A 17,848-nucleotide genomic window follows, 5' to 3' on the forward strand; every position below is an offset into this window, starting at 1 on the left:
TACACCTTTCCTCAGCTCAGTCCGCATGCCCTAATTTTCCCACCCCCCTTAAAAGCTCCACCCACATGCTAACCTTTGACATCTCAGTAGCTGACCAAGCAAGAAATGCAGGTGCAGGGAGGGTTCTGTAGGAACCACTGGAAGAGCTGCACTGTTACTTATAGATACAGAAGCTGGGCTTCTGTGTTTACAAGTAATTGTGGAGAATGTTAAAACTCAAGACCAACACCGAGGTGGCAGAACCAAGTTCCACTACATTCTGGCTGAAAAAAGCCCTGCTTAAAACTATCTCTAGTACACAAAGCCAAAATGTAAAGAATCCCTGTCTCTTTGAAAAGCGCGACTAGATTATAAATCTTGAAAAACATTCCTGTCTGTCATGACATTGTGTATTACAGACATTTATCTGTCATGATTGTTATTGCAAATATTGTAATCAGTTGGTGTTTCCAATACTAAACCTAGTGCCAGCTGTACTGCATTGTGTGTAACAGGTTACCGTAACTGCATTGTTAAATAAACAAAGGGGTTGGTTTACTAAAGGCAAATATACTGGTAAAGCTTCACTTTGCAAAGAATACCTAATCATGTGCAAGGAAAAAAAAAGTATTTTTGCTTGCACATAATTGGATAATAGAAACCTGCAGAGCTTCCCCTCAGATCTAGAGCAACTGCACTAGCAGTGCACAGTATATTTGCTGTTAGTAAATCAACCCCTTTGTTTACTTTAGTAAATCAACCTCCTTATTTGCTTTTAGTAAATCAACCCATATGTGTACATGCACACATAACACTGCTGTTTTCACGTATTGGTGGCAGCACCGTGGGATCTGATACTGTGCTTGTCACAGGCATATAACAAAATGGGAGGGAAGGGAACTAAAGAAATTGTGGTACCAGCAAATACCCGCCGGTATTATTCCACACGCTCATATTAAGTGGAACTTAGTGACAAAAAAAGAGCATATAGAAAAAATTGTGCCCTGTGTCAGAAAGATGACTTTGTGCAGTGTCACATAAAAAAGTCCTGGGAATCAATTACCAGGCTGGAAATATATGAATAAACAAGGTAAATTTATAAACAATTTAATTTAATTTATTTTGTTGAAAAAAGATCAATAATAAAATTACAGCAGGTCCAAACCTAACACTAAGAACAAACTAAAGGTCTGGAGACAAACGCACACACAAAAGACACACATGAAACAACGACAGAACACCACCAAAAGAATTAATCAAAATAACACAATAAATATATAAAGCAGTAAAAGGGCATTACCACCAGCCTGATACATTGTAAACAGAAACAAGGGGCATTGCAAAATTAAAGTTTATGATATAAACAATGTTGCATTAAATGTAGCAGTCCGTGGTGAAATTTGCAAAGCAAAAGGACAAAGTTAATCCAAGGGATTGGAGGAAAGAGCAAAATGAAGTCTACGGCTACAGATTTACAGAGTCCACTAGGCTGTAGATAATGATGACAGGCTGTGTAACCTTAACTGACCTGACCTTTTTTTTTTTTATCTTTCAGGTTCCTGAAATTGGATTGAAGTAAAGGCAAAACGGCTACTACTTTAGCTTTTTTCCCTTGGTCAGTTATGGCTATCAAGTCCTGGTTATTCTCTTTGGCTACTTTTAGCACACTATCTTTTTTCATACTGATCATGTACTTGAAAAAGTTCTACATCTTTGAAGAAAAAGCAAAAGTTCACCTTTTACCAAAAGAGGTGGTGTGTCCGGGTACCATACCTTTGACATTGAATATGTCCCAACCCACAGAGATTGTTGGAAGAATCTTCTTTTTGGAGACCTCGGACAGGACCAGTCCAACCTTTCAAGCCATGTGTGCTGTGGAATCTGCAGCAAGAGCTCATCCAGAGGTTAAGGTTACTGTCCTGATGAAAGGTTTAAGTGGCCACAGCATGCAAGAGAAAAACTTTGGCATTTCTCTTCTTAGCTGCTTTCCCAACATAGAATTTTCACCCTTAAACTTCAAGAAACTCTTTAACAATACTCCATTAAGCACTTGGTTCTCTAAAGCAGACTTATCAGACTATCCAACACTTTCTGATGCTTGCCGCTTGGCCATCCTTTGGAAAGAGGGTGGCATCTATTTGGACACAGATTTTATTATCCTAAAAAATTTAGAAAATATCACAAACGCAATGGGTATGCAGTCTTTGTATACACTTAATGGCGCTTTTCTCACATTCCAACCACAGCACAAGTTCATTGAGCTTTGCATGAAAGACTTTGTTGGCAATTACAATTACTGGTTGTATGGTCACCAAGGTCCACAACTCTTGACTCGAGTGTTTAAGAAGTGGTGTTCAATTCGAAGGCTTAGGGACAAAAAGAGTTGCCAAGGTGTCAATGTGCTTCCAAAAGAGGCCTTCTACCCTGTAGACTGGCAGGACTGGAGAAAGTATTTTCAGGTTATTGAACCAACTGAGTTGGAAAAGCTTTTAAAGGACAGCTATGGTGTTCATTTATGGAACAAAAAAAGCCAAGGGAAGTCACCAGAGGTGGGGTCGTTTCTGGAACAACTTCAAGACAAACATTGCCCTACAACAAACAAGTTAATGAAGATGTATCTCTAAACCCAGGGCCTCTGTGACTGGATATGTAATAATGTTCACATATTGCTAAATACATGGGTTCACTTCTGAGATGTTGCATGTTACAAGACTGAATAGGAACAAAGAATATCCAATGTGGTGTATGGAGTTTTAAGATGCATTTAATCCATCCTGTGGGGAAGGTTTACCAGCTTTATCTTTTTTGCCCATCCGGGTTTTGTGGCTGGTTGCTTATGATCCTCAGTGAATGTTATTTACAAATGAGATTAAATTTCAAGGTTTAGGATGAAACTTTCACCTTTCTGATGAATATTGCTCAGAGAATAAGCAATCTGGGAAGCAAGAGGTTACAGACGTCAATAAGCGATACAGAGATAGATGAAACTTAAAAAATATATCTGTTCCCCTAATACAATAGTTCTGTCATTTGAAGCAGGCAGTAGATGCCGTCAACGGGACTTAAAACAGGAGAAATTTTCCAATTCAATACAGTGTCCTGGAATGAAACTGACACAGCCACCCTAACGACAAGCCAACAATGGAATCTGCAACTCCTTTTTCAGGGTGTTCGGCAGGTGTTCAACCCACCGAATGCCCTGCAATGCACTGCACAGTGCATTCTGCGCCCTGATTGGGCAAAGCCTTGTCCAATCAAGGCACAGTAAAATCTGGCCATTAAGGAGCAGGGCCAAAAAGCTGGCCGCGGTGTCCTTAACAACTGATGAGTCATCAGATGTCAAGGGGCTTCCCCACTGACAGCTGAATAATAAAAAAAAATTGCTGGTAAAAAAAACGGCATGGAGCCCCCCCTAGTCCATACCAGACCCTTTGTGAATCTCGCCAGCACCATCAAAAATGGCAAAACTTTGAAAGAGGTTATAACTCCTCATTGTTTATTTCAATCCAACAAAAAAAAGTTTTGGCTTTATTCTTTAAGCTTGTATGATATTTCCTTTTTTTGTAGTATACCTAAATCTTGGCAGGGGCTATTCTCTGTATTGACCCCCCTGGAAAATGTAAATTTGTAAAAAAAAAAAAAAAAGTACTATCTACCTATCTGGTTTCCTAATTCCCATATAAACTGTACTCTTAGTCATATAACTAAATGGCACTGACCTTCAGGAGAGAAAAGCACATGATGGCATTCAGGAGTACTGCGAGCTCTGTGAGAGGTAATAAATACCTGGAAGTGTGCTTTAAGTAACATGAAATATTTTTTTTTTCTTGATGACTAAAAAGGCACACATGATATGAAAATCGGAAGTAAAATTTCATCCGACGAACGATCTGCCAATTTTCGGATCATTAGTATGGTGCTTTTGACAGCTGATTCTGAATTTTCGTCTGACAAAAGCTGGAAGTGCAGACTATAAAATTTTTGTTGTATGTGAACTCAGCGTCCGATTTTCATTTCATTGGTACGGTTTTCGTCTGAAAAAAATTGTAAGAGCAACACTACGCATACTCAGAAACTAAAGAACGCATACAAATCTATTCAGCACATTATGTCAAATCTGAAGTTGTATTCTGTGAATTTTTTATTCTAAGAATTTTCGTATGGCGAGTAACCTCTTCACTTTCGACATGAGGCTAGCATGCAACAAAAAACCGATGAACGTTCATCTGAAAATCTGATCAAGTGTACGAGGCTTTAGATTGTAAGCTCTAATGAGCAGGACCCTCTGATTCCTCTTGCACCAAATTGTATTGCAACTGTAATGTCTGCCTTCATTTTGTAAAGTGCTGTGCAAACTGTTACCACTATATAAATCCTGTATAAAAATTATGACAGATCCACGTTAAGGGTCTATGCACACTGGGCTGAAAAAAACACTTTTTTTGCAATTTTATTTCTTCTGCCTGTAGAAGCAGCTCAGTGTTATCCTATGTGTCTATGGCCATTAGGATGTTTAGAGGCATATTTCAAGAGGAGAGTTTGGAGGCAGAAAAAAACCCCCATCACAAGTGTGTTTTTTAAAATGGGTTTTCAAGCAGAAAAAAAACGCTAATGCGGAGTTTAGCGTTTTCAACTGTACTGTTATAATAAAAAGTGAACAGGGGAATGTTTTGGAAAAAAACACTTATGAAAGCAAATGCCCAAAAAAATCCTAATCTCTTGTGCAATAGGCGGTACTTTGAGCATTTTTTTTTCTGCCAGAGGTTTCGCCATTTATCTGCTCATAGTGTGCATGAACCCTAATGCCGTGTACACACGACCAGACTTTGACAGCAAAGTTCCGATGGAACAAATCCGTCCAACAATTCGATCGTGTGTGGGCTTCATTGGACCTTTTCTGTCGAAAAATCTGACGGACTTTAGAAACAGAACATGTTTCAAATCTTTGTGCCGGAACTCCGCTGGAACCAGTTCCTATCGAGAAAACCACTCGTCTGTATGCAGGTCCGACGGACCAACAACCACGCAAGGGCAGATATTGGCTACTGGCTATTGACCTTCCTTTTTCTAGTCCCGTTGTACGTCATCGCGTTAAATGATCTGACTTTTTTTGTGATCGTGTGTAGGCAAGTCCGTTTCAGCGGAACTCCGTCGAAAAGTCTGTCAGAGTTCATTCCGATGGAAAGTCTGGTCGTGTGTACGTAGCATAAGACCTCTTTCCCCCTGAAAGCGCTTTACAAGGAGTTTTAGCCCTAAAAAAGCGCCTGTAAACTGGAGTTGCAGGACGGAAAAAAAAGACCTGCAAAAGACCTGCAAGCAGCATCTTTGGGTCAGTGCGGGGGTGCTGTATACACTGCTCCTAAACTGCCTCTGCCATTGAAATCGATGGGTAGGGCTGCCTAAGCACCTGCAAATCGATTCGGCAGCGGTGCTTTTAACCCCTTCTTTGGCGATTAAAAGTGCTCCACTCCTGCCAGCACAGCGCAGCTAAAACTAGTGGCGCTTTACCACTAGCGTGGTGCAGTCTTCAGTGCAAAAGGGGTCTTAAAGAAATGTTCTCACCGTTTTCCCCTTGTCTGAACTCTGGTGCCCCTTATTGAGCAGACTGAAGTAGAACACTCATTTTCAAACTATGCAAAACGGCAACAGGCTGGGCAAGTTATATACCTCTCAGTGCACCTATGTATACATATTTGTTTTTTCAACGTTTACAGAAAACAGTAATACATACAGTCACTAGAGATAATACTATTTATAGAAAAAAGAATATATATATATAAGCTTTTGCGTTTGGCTTCTGTTGTGTTTATGAATTCATTTTAAAAGGATCTGCAACACAATAAGATAATATACAGGAGTAAAGTCTTTTTATGTAGCAAAGTGAATTGCTACACAGCTTCATAAATAGGGCAAAGCTGTGTTCATTTTTAACCACTTTCTGACCAGGCTTTTACTGGCACTTTTTGTTTACAAGTTTATATCAGTATTCTTTGCTAGAAAATTTCTTATAACCCCTAAACATTATATATATATATATATATATATATATATATATATATATATATATATATATATATATATTTTTTTTTTTTTAGCAGAGACCCTACGGAATAAAATGGCAATTGTTGCAATTTTTTTATGTCACGCAGTATTTACACAGCTGTTTTTGAAAAAAAATAAAAAATAAATACAATATTTACCCAAATTGATTTGTGAAATGTGAAAGATGTTACACAGAGTAAATAGATACCTAACACGACACTCTTTAACCACTTGCTTACTGGGCACTTAAACCCCCCTCAGTCCCAGACCAATTTTCAGCTTTCAGCGCTGATACACTTTGAATGACAATTGCGCGGGCATACAACACTGTACCCAAATGAAATTTTTATCATTTTTTTCCCACAAATAGAGCTTTCTTTTGGTGGTATTTAGTTACAGCTCGGAGTTTTATTTTTTGCTAAACAAACAAAAAAAGATGCAAAAAAATAAAATAAAAAAATCATGTTTTAATAGTTTGTTATAAAATTTTGCAAACGGGTCATTTTTCTCCTTCATTGAAGTGCGCTGATTAGGCGGCACTGATAGGCTGCATTGGTGGGCACTGATGGGCTGCATTGGTGGGCACTGATGGGCTGCATTGGTGGGCACTGATAGGCTGCACTGGTGGGCACTGATAGGCATAGTTAAGGCGGCACTAATAGGCACAGATAAGGCGGCACCGATGGGCACAGATAAGGCGGCACTGATGGGCAAAGATGGGCACAGATAAGATGGCACGGATGGGTGGCACGGATAAGTGGCACGGATGGGTGGCACGGATGAGCACTGATAGGTACCACAGATAGATGGGACTGATGGGCACTGATAGGTGGCTCTGATAGGTGGCACTGCTGGGCACTGATGGGCGGCACTGCTGGGCACTGATGGGTGGCACTGCTGGGCACTGATGGGCGGCACTGGGGTGCAGCACCTTTGAGGCAGATTTTGGGTGGCACTGTGGGTGGCACTGTGGGTGGCACTGTGGGCACTGCTGGGTGGCACTGTGGGCACTGCTGGGTGGCACTGTGGGCACTATGGGCACTGCTGGGTGGCACTGACAGGGGGGCACTTACTTTATTTCAGGATGGCACTGCGGGTGGCAGGTGGGCACTGGCAGGGGGCAGGTGTCAGCTTGAATTGCTGGCCGTGATCGGGACTGATGTCCCGAACACGGCCGCCGGCGATCGGCTTTTTTTTTTTCTCCTCGCGCTGTCAGCGCGAGGAGGAATACTAGCCGATTACCGGCTCCGTTTTATCACATGATCAGCTGTCATTGGCTGACAGCTGATCACGTGATAAGGGGTCGGGATCGACCCCTTACACGGATCGGTGATCAGGCGAGTCTCACGGACTCGCCGATCACAGAGCGCGCAGGCCGCTCGTAACCGGGACTACGTCAATAGACGTAGTCCCGGCAATCTAGGTCCGCGCTAATGCCGTCATTCGGCAATAGCGCGGATCCCAAGTGGTTAAAATTGGGCACGCTGGTGGAATGGCGACGCTTTAAACACCTTTACAGGTTACCTGTATAGAGTTACAGAGTGCCAGAATTATTATCACTTTAACGTTCACAGCAATACCTCACGTGTGGTGCAAATACCATAGACATATGCATGTTACGGATGTGATCCCTTCTGTGTGCGAGCACGGAGGGATTGTGGTGCTTTCCATTTTTTTTTTCTTATTTAATTTTACCCTTTTACATTTTTTTTTTTTTAAGCACTTATTCCTATTACAAAGAATGTAAACATCCCTTGTAACTTAAATAAGGATGGCAGGTCTGCTTTATTTAGAGATCTAGGGTCAAAAAGACTTCAAATCTCTACTTTTACCTTAAGGCTGGGTTCACACCACAGCGATGCGGGAACGCCGCGAATCCGCGGCGTTTTCCCGCATCGCATGACTCCCGCCGGCAGTTCACACTGCCCTATGCGAACGGCTGGGAGTGTCAATGAAATGTTAATGACACCCCCAGATCCGTCCGCATATCACAGTGCGATCTGCAGACTCGCACAGGAATCGGATCGCATGGTGTGAACACCCATGCGATCCGATTCTGTTGCGGACCAAAAAAAGGGTCCCGTGCGAGTTTGCTGCGGGAGCGATGCGAATTCAGCCATACTATCTGTATGGCTGTACTCGCATCGCTACGGAGATCGGATGTGATTTGCACTGCAGTGCGGTGCTAATCACATCCGGATCTCCCCCCGCAGCAGTGTGAACCCGGCCTTACAGTGCCTTGCGAAAGTATTTGGCCCCCTTGAACTTTTCAACCTTTTGCCATATTTCAGGCTTCAAACATAAAGATATAACATTTTTATTTTTTGTGAAGAATCACCAACAAGTGGGACACAATTGTGAAGTGGAACAAAATCTATTGGATTTTTGAAACTTTTTTAACTAATAAAAAAATGAAAAATGGGGCGTGCAAAATTATTCGGCCCCCTTGCGTTAATACTTTGTAGAGCCACCTTTTGCTGCGATTACAGATGCAAGTCGCTTGGGGTATGTCTCTATCAGTTTTGCACATCGAGAGACTGAAATTCTTGCCCATTCTTCCTTGCAAAACAGCTCGAGCTCAGTGAGGTTGGATGGAGAGCGTTTGTGAACAGCAGTTTTCAGCTCTTTCCACAGATTCTCGATTGGATTCAGGTCTGGACTTTGACTTGGCCATTCTTTTTTTTTTTTTTTTTTTTTTTTTTTTTTTGCTACTTCAGCGAATTAATCAGCGAGGTATCAATCAACTCAACGTTCATTATAATTTACCTCGACTTAACATCACATCATTGTAGCTCTTCTTTTTAGTAAACCTTTTCAGTCAAAAACTTTATTCATTTATACGTTAAAAGAGCCAAAAGAAGGGGACAACAACCAAGTCATTCTATAATATCTCTTTAAAATATACCCCTTAACTTCCTTCACATATAACTTCACTTAAATTTATTCCCATCCCCCCTAACCCTCTCCCTTTTTCCACCTTTATTATGGATACAAAGAGAGGAGGTACACGACCCGCAACCAACGGCAAGACATCAAACCCAAATCTCGTTCGTATCTCCTCCTCTCCTTGTACCCCCAAACTCTCTTTTACCCCCTCCCTCCCCCCTCCCTGTTCCTGGTTTCTATCCTTCAGGGTTCTACTTTAAACCTTACTTCCACTATACCTTTCCCATATTTATACCTGCGTTATTTCCTCCACGTATCGCCAAGATTTTTTAAATTTTTCCCATAGATCCCATTTCCTGCCCCTCTCCTCCTTTATGGCTACTACCTCATCTCCGCCCTCATCAATTTCCATGTATTGAATTTCGGTTACCCGGCGAATCCAATCCTGGATTTTGGGGCTTTCTTTTTCTCTCCATTTTCTCGGGATAAGGTTTTTTGCGACGTCTAGTAAAATAGGAACTAATGATGTTTTGTATTGGTTAATTGTGTCCTCTGTCCCATGAAATAACACAGTCCATGGGTCCTCTCTGATCGTTTTTCCCGTGACCACCTTTATTAGTTCTATTATCTTTTTCCAATAATCTCGTATTTTGGGGCAATCCCACCATATATGGCCCATACTCCCAATTGACTTACATCCTCGCCAGCACTCCGGCGATTGATCGTTTCTAAACCTACTGAGTTTATCAGGGGTGGCATACCACCTTGCTATACATTTATAATTTGTTTCTATTAATTTATTCCCTCCCCCCGCAAAGTGAATTAAAGTTAATATTTTCTTTCTAATTTGGGTATTACATTGTACCCCCAAATCCTTTTCCCACTTTTTAAAGAATGCCGGTTCCTCCAGTTCATCCCCCTCTGAAAATATTTTATAAATCGAACCAATATTTTTTCTTTTTTTTTTTGTTGTTTTGTCCTGCTGACATAGTTGTTCGAAGGGTCCCAGTTCTTCCTTACTCCGTAAAGGATGGGGAAGCTTTAAGACAAATGTTCTTAACTGGAGGTACCGCCATTCATCCAACCTCATTAAATCTGTGTCTTCTCTTAGTGCTTGAAATGTGATTAAATTATCATCAACTAATATATCTTTTAATTGTGCGTTATCTTTTAGAATCCAATTTCCCCCTATCTCTCGTTGTCCTGGAGGAAAATAAACATTGTCTTTCAAATAGATCAACGGTGAATTATAATTCCACTTTTTTTGTGTGTACAATTGGTCCCATAGTTTGAAAACTAATCGTGTAATCTTGTGAGTGTTTAAACCTAAAATCCTATATCGTGGCGGATTCCAAATTATTCTTCCTAAAAGTGTTTGTGAAAGTGTATTTTCAATACCTACCCACCTTTTATCCTTTGCCGCTTTCACCCAATCTACCACCCGTGACAAAACTATAGCCTTATAATATCTTTTTAAATCTGGGGCTGCCACCCCCCCTTGATCTTTCCCTCTCCTTAATACCGCGTATGAAATTCTCGGTTTTTTATTTTGCCAAATGAACTTCGATATAATCTTCCTTAAAACTGAAAAATAAGTCGCAGGGAGTGCAATGGGCATCATTTGAAATTTATATGTTATCTTTGGAACTAAGATCATTTTTACCACATTTATCCGGCCTAACCACGAAAGATGGCTAGCTGAGATTTTCTTTATTTCGCTCTTGATTTCGTCTAATAAAGGGATATAGTTTTTTAGGTATAGTTTTCTTAAATTATTCAACAGGAGGACCCCCAGATATTTAATTTCTTTACGCCAGGGAAAGAAGAATTGTGCTCTTAATCTCTCCTCTTCTTGTTTGCAGATATTTATGTTTAAAGCTTCTGATTTACCGAGGTTAATTTTTAAATTGGAAATCTGTCCAAACTCTTCCAGTATTTTTAACAGATTCGGGATCGTAATCCTGGGATTTGTGATAAAGAAGAGCACATCGTCCGCATAAGCAGCTAATTTGTGTTCCTCTTGCCCTATTCTAATCCCTGTGATATCTGAGTTATTACGAATTGCAGCCAGCAGGGGTTCAAGGGAGATCACAAACAATAAGGGCGACAATGGACACCCTTGTCTGGTCCCATTGCTCATTTGCAGCAGAGTCGAAGATTCTCCATTGACCTTGACCGTCGCTTGTGGGTTCTTATATAATGCCTTGATCCAATAGATCATCCTCGGGCCCACCCCCATCTCTTCTAGTGTTTCTAGCATGAGTCCCCAGTCTACCCTGTCAAATGCTTTTTCAGCATCAATTGACAGGAATAGACCTGGGGACCCACTATCTTTTAAAGCTTGGGTAAGGAGTAAGGCCCTTATTCCGTTATCCCTGCCCTCTCTCTCAGGGACAAACCCGACTTGGTCCGGATGGATCAGTTTTGTCATGTTTCTTTTTAATCTTGCGGCTATTACTTTAGCGTATAATTTTACGTCCGTATTTAGGAGCGCAATAGGCCTGTAACTACCGCAAAGAGTCTGATCTTTCCCCTCTTTCGGAATTAAAGTAATCGCTGCCCGTAATGATTCCCTCCCTATATCGAAGTCAGTACCTAATCCATTAAAATATTTACACAAGTGGGGGACTAAGAGTTCCTTAAATTTTTTATAATACGAAATTACGAACCCATCCGGACCCGGGCTCTTCCCTGAGGCTGTCTCTTTTAAGGCCTTATAAATTTCTTCTTCAATGATGGGACTCTCCATATCCTCCCTCTCCCCATCTGTTAAACAGGGCATTTTGGCTTTCCTCAAAAACTCTTTCGTTTTCTCTTTTTGCCCTGTTCCCTGTTCTCCTCTCTTTTCTACATTGTACAAGGCCTCATAATATTGTTTGAATACTTCAGCTATTTTCCCAGACGTGTATACCATTTTACCCTTCTTATCCTTTATTTTGTCGATGAAATTGACCCCTCTTTGGCTTTTCACTTGTCTCGCTAAATTTTTTCCTATTTTATTTTCCCAGTAGTACCTTTCTCTGGCTTTACCTAAAAATGCCCTTCTAGTTTCTTCCTCATAGATATCCTTTAGTTCCTCTCTCTTATTGATCAGTCTATGGAAGGTCTCCTGTTGTTGGCCCCCTTGCATTTTATGCTTCTGCTCCAGACTATAGACCTCTCTCATTAACTTCTCCTTTTCTTCTTTTTTTTCCTTTTTTTTTCTGGACCCTATAGCTATAAGGATACCCCTGACATATGCCTTATGGCCCTCCCATAGGGCAGCTCCCGATACCTCTTCTGTACTATTTGTTCTAAAGTAGAATTCAATCTCTTTCTGTATGATATCCACCACTTTCTTATCACAAAAGAGCTCCTCATTTAACCTCCAAGAGTAGGAGCGTCTCTGTGTCCCAGGTATCTTCAACATCATAACAACTGGGGAATGATCTGAGAAAGTTGCAATTTCTATTTTCGTTTCTGAAACCCACTCCAGTAACCTATGATCGACCAAGAAATAATCCAGCCTGGTATACGTCCCGTGCACTGGGGAAAAAAACGTGTAATCATTTGTTTTTTCATGCTGTATCCTCCATACATCTATCAGTTGACTACACCTCAACTGAGATTTTACTTTTTTTATATTTTTCACATTCCTCCCCCTTGCACCGGACGTACTATCAACGGCTGGATCCAAGCAAAAGTTAAGGTCCCCTGCTACTATTACCTCTCCTTTCTTGAACTCCGCAAGCCTCCCCAACATTTGCATCAAATATCTCTCTGGGTTTTTGTTTGGGCAATATAAGTTAGCTAGGGTAATCTTTCTATCTCCTATTGTCCCGTTCAAAAATAGATATCGCCCCTCTGGGTCAATCAGCCTGTCACAGACCTCATATTTAATGCCCTTCTTAAACCCAATCGCCACTCCCTTAGCCCTCTTAATTGGTGAATCTCCGTAAATCCAGGTTGGATAGTTCGCGGAGTACAATTTTACATTTGTGTCTTGTGTTAAGTGCGTCTCTTGAAGAAAAATTATTTCTGCATTAAGTTGTTGTAATTCTTTTAAGAGCTTAAACCTCTTATCTGGCGAATTCAGACCCTTAACATTGTATGACACTAGTTTTATCTCAGCCATCCGGGCCTTTTTTGGGAACCCTTACTCCACACCTTTTGGTAAATCTTAATGCCCCCCCAGGAACAATTCCCCCCCCTCACCCCTCTCCCTCCCCAACCCACTCTCCCCTCCCTACCCACCCTCCCTGCCCATTCCGGGCTTCTGCTTTGCATAATGAGTATTACTCCCTTTGCAAGCCCAATCACCTAGGGTATGACCTTGACTGCGTCCCTCCTCCTTCCACCTCCCCAAAGACCCCGGTCCCCCTCCCTCCCCCTCCACCGCACCCCCCCCCCCCCCACCCCAAGATCAACAACACAAAAAACAACATTGGGAAAAACAGGCAGAGGACCATTGAACCACTACTGAGTTGCCTACAGTTCCCCCTTCCTGGGCATCTTCATCCATACACCTCCCAAGGATCTAATGGGAACAGTGGGATTGGGATTCCTATTTTATTGCAAAAATCCTCAGTTTCATCTAGGGTTTTGAGCTTAAGCGTCCTCCCCTCCCTCTGTACTACAAGGGCTGCTGGGAAACCCCAGCTATATTTTACATTTGCGTTTCTCAGTTGATCTAATAAGGGCTTTAATCTTCTTCTGCGAGCCAGGGTTCCCGGAGCCAGGTCCTGGAAAATCTGTAACGCTGCACCATCATATTGAATTGGGGCCAGGCCTCTCAGCTTACTCCAGATCTTCGCCTTATCTTCATATTGCTGAAACTTTATTATTACGTCTCTAGGAGTTTCTTCCCTCAGCCCTTGAGGTTTCCTTATTCTAAGTACGCGTTCTAACTTTAACTCTGACCCTTCTTCTTTTCCCAATAAGGGGTTAAATATCTTTCCCATTTTTATGCCCAGATCTTCTCCCGATTTTTCCGGCAATGATCTAATTCTCAGATTTTGTCTTCTGCTTTGATTTTCCTGTTCCTCTAACTTATACCGGGTCTCTCTATGCGCTTCCTGCGATTTCTTTACTTGTATTTTTAATTCCATTATTTCCCTGGCCTGTCTTCCAGTTTGGTCCTCCATTTCTTCTACTCGCTTCAATAAGTACCCCATGTCCTTCCTTACAGTTAGGATCTCGGCTTTAATTGTATTTTCTAATTTTAAGAACATTTCCTGCATTTCTCCCTTTGTGGGTATCTGAGATGGGGTCTCATCTTGCTTTCGTCCACTCTCCTGATCCCCCTCTTCTCCCGAAGAGTCTCCTCTTGCCTCCTCCGGTTTTCCAACTTCCCTCCTCCGTTCTCTCCCCCCTCTCTGAAGTCCCTCCAGACCTGGGCTTTTTTGGCTGGTTTCTTTTAAATATTTTTGAATTGAACTGGAATTCAAGCTCTCCCTTGAGTTTTTAGGCTCATTCGTTCTCGTATTTTTTCCCTTCATGTTTCCCTTCGTCCTTCTTTTCCCCAGGATTTCTCCGGGACCGCTTTCCCAGTGGTTCTCTTCTTAGGGATTACTCTTGTCTTATTACCGTGCTACCTCAGGTTTTACCCTCCCAGGCTCGTAATAGAGGTGGCTTGCCTAAAAACCGGCACCGACCTTTTAACTACTTTTGCTCCTTCTTTGCCATATAATTGGGCCAAAATCAGGGGAAAAAAAATAATAAAATTCCTGAGTCCCAACTTTATTATTCGCTTGTCATATGTCTCCTTATCTATATCCAGTTCAATACGCTTTTATTTGTTTATCTTTCCTTTTTTTCCTTTTTTTTTTTTTTTTTTTTTTTTCCCCCCTATTCTTTTTCTTTCTTTCTTCCCCTTCCTTCTTCTGACCGTTCCTACTTTGGAGTCAGCTTGCGGTAATTACACTATTGAACTTCAAACTTGCAAACGTTGTCTGCCAAAGTTATTAGTACTCTTGGTTGAAGATACACTGTACAAAAGGATACCGTCCCCTTAAATCACTTCAGCAAACCATGAAGAAAAGAAAGAGAATAAGAGAGGGAGAGAGGGGGGGATATTGGGACCATTACACACCGTTGGGACAGGTAGACGCAGCGAGATTTTCATACAGGTGCAAACAAGTTTTCAAACAGGAACCATCAGTCAGACCCTTATATATTTATCCTGCCATTTTCAGGGAACGGGATCTGCATTACCCATTTAACTGCTTCTTTCTTTGAAGGCTTCAGCAGAACCTTATCTCTTATGCCATATCACAGTCTATCCAATATTGCATTGTAATTGTAAACGTATTCCATCACAATAAAAAATTAGGCAATAAGGAACAGTCTGACCTTATCATCCCCTCCTCTGTGTCCTCATCGAGGAGAACGGGGATCGTTACAGGTTAACCGGGATTCCGGCGCGAGCTCCGCTGTCTCTAAGAGAGAGTCTCCGATCTTACCCCTCATTCGGCTGCTCTCCTCCCGCTCTCCAGCCCTGCTCTCACCAACGCTGGAGGTTGTTCGGGCTGAGCAGCTGAGCAGCCCCTTATCCGTCATTCGCCGCTGTTCGCTGAAGTCGATCTCGGGGGGGGGGGGGGGACGAAGCTGGAAATCGGCGCGGTCGGTCGTTTCTCACGCCGGGGCAGAGCACCCTCTCACTGCGCTCGCCTCCGGTTCTCTCCTCGGGGCCTCCACCATCTCCCACGAGGACGCCGCAGTCAGGCCCCTCCCCTCACCTCTCTCACATCCGCCCCATGTGTGCCAGGGACTTGGCCATTCTAACACCTGGATACGTTTATTTGTGAACCATTCCTTTGTAGATTTTGCTGTATGTTTGGGATCATTGTCTTGTTGGAAGATAAATCTCCGTCCCAGTTTCAGGTCTTTGCAGACTCCAACAGGTTTTCATCCACAATGGTCCTGTATTTGGCTGCATCCATCTTCCCCTCAATTTTAACCATCTTTCCTGTCCCTGCTGAAGAAAAGCAGGCCCAAACCATGATGCTGCCACCACCATGTTTGACAGTGGGGATGGTGTGTTGAGGGTGATGAGCTGTGTTGCTTTTACGCCAAACATATCGTTTTGCATTGTGGGCAAAAAGTTCGATTTTGGTTTCATCTGACCAGAGCACCTTCTTCCACATGTTTGGTGTGTTTCCCAGGTGGCTTGTGGCAAACTTTAGACAAGACTTTTTATGGATATCTTTGAGAAATGGCTTTCTTCTTGCCACTCTTTCATAAAGGCCAGATTTGTGCAGTGTACGACTGATTGTTGTCCTATGGACAGACTCTCCCACCTCAGCTGTAGTTCTCTGCAGTTCATCCAGAGTGATCATGGGCCTCTTGGCTGCATCTCTGATCAGTCTTCTCCTTGTCTGAGCTGAAAGTTTAGAGGGATGGCCAGGTCTTGGTAGATTTGCAGTGGTCTGATACTCCTTCCATTTCAAAATGATCGCTTGCACAGTGCTCCTTGGGATGTTTAAATCTTGGGAAATCTTTTTGTATCCAAATCCGGCTTTAAACTTCTCCACAACAGTATTACGGACCTGCCTGGTGTGTTCCTTGGTCTTCATGATGCTCTCTGCGCTTTCAACAGAACCCTGAGACTATCACAGAGCAGGTGCATTTATACAGAGACTTGATTACACACAGGTGGATTCTATTTATCACCATCAGTCATTTAGGACAACATTGGATCATTCAGAGATCCTCGCTGAACTTCTGGAGTGAGTTTGCTGCACTGAAAGTAAAGGGGCCGAATAATTTTGCACGCACCACTTTTCAGTTTTTTATTTGCTAAAAAAGTTTAAAATATCCAATAGATTTCGTTCCACTTCACAATTGTGTCCCACTTGTTGGTGATTCTTCACAAAAAATTTAAATTTTATATCTTTATGTTTGAAGCCTGAAATGTGGCAAAAGGTTGAAAAGTTCAAGTGGGCTGAATACTTTCGCAAGGCACTGTAAATGCAAAAGAAAAAAAAAACTTTATCCAGCCTGGACCGGAAGTGACGCCATGAAGTCACTGCAGTCCTCCAAGGCCAAAGAAGCGATTAAGGGCTCCTTCACACGGATGTGTCCGTGTACGGAGCTCGCTCTGCTCAGCGGGGATCGCTCCATCGAAGGAAGGAATGGGGTAATCGGATGAGGACGGACCACAGAGTCCATCGTCACCCGATCCGATCCTCAAACGGATGGAAAAGTAGGTTTTTCCTCCGTCACACTTTTTCGGATCGGAGAGAGTCGGATGTCAGCAGACATGTCACTGCTGACAGCCGATGCTCCATAGAGGTCTATGGAGCGTCCGCTTAGGTCCACCTAAAAAACTGACAGGAGGACCTGAAGGGACAGTCCGTGTGAAAGAGGCCTAAAGCATATCTATTCCTTGATTGCCTGTGTGGCCAGCCGATGGCATAGTCAGATCTCTTCTCGGGACGAACCAGCGGAAACAAAGCCCAAGATGCACCAGCGAGAGGAGGTGGGACGCCTTTGTGAGAAACCGGCTGTAAAAAACAATACTGGGATTATGGCTGATATCTTCAGCCATAATTCCAGTAAACCACTTGCAAACCCCAACGTATGTATACCTATTGTGGTCGGCAAGTGGTTAATACCCAAACTTGTGCACGGTACATGTATGTGCACATGGCTGGGAGGTGGACTAGAGACACGCCCTTGAGGCTGGGTTCACACCGCTGCGGCAGCGAGAACCGGATGTGATTCGCACCGCACTGCAGTGCAAATCACATCCGATCTCTGTGCGATGCGAGTTCAGCCATACAGATAGTATGGCTGAATTCGCATCGCACCCGCCGCAAACTCGCACGGGACCCTTTTTTTGGTCCGCAGCAGAATCGGATCGCATGGGTGTTCACACCATGCGATCCGATTCCTGTCCGAGTTTACAGATCACACTGCGATATGCGAACTGATCTGGGGGTGTCATTAACATTTCACTGAC

At 42.6% G+C, this 17,848-nt stretch overlaps 1 protein-coding gene across 1 annotated transcript; it reads left to right on the forward strand.

Moving 5' to 3' along the window:
- Positions 1-1,523: 1,523 nt before the first annotated feature.
- On the forward strand, positions 1,524-5,988 carry A4GALT (alpha 1,4-galactosyltransferase (P1PK blood group)). The gene has a single exon (XM_077469017.1). It carries the CDS (start codon positions 1,602-1,604, stop codon positions 2,601-2,603), a length of 1,002 nt encoding a protein of 333 aa, XP_077325143.1. The 5' UTR covers positions 1,524-1,601; the 3' UTR covers positions 2,604-5,988.
- Positions 5,989-17,848: the final 11,860 nt, after the last annotated feature.

The sequence above is a fragment of the Lithobates pipiens genome, unplaced genomic scaffold (assembly GCF_037356315.1).
Source record: "Lithobates pipiens isolate NorthernLeopardFrog02 unplaced genomic scaffold, aLitPip1_a1.2 Scaffold_8, whole genome shotgun sequence".
NCBI lineage: Eukaryota > Metazoa > Chordata > Amphibia > Anura > Ranidae > Lithobates > Lithobates pipiens.

Coding starts and splice junctions, on each gene's coding strand:
- A4GALT (XM_077469017.1), top strand. CDS start 1,602: ATGGCTATCAAGTCCTGGTTATTCTCTTTGGCTACTTTTAGCACACTA.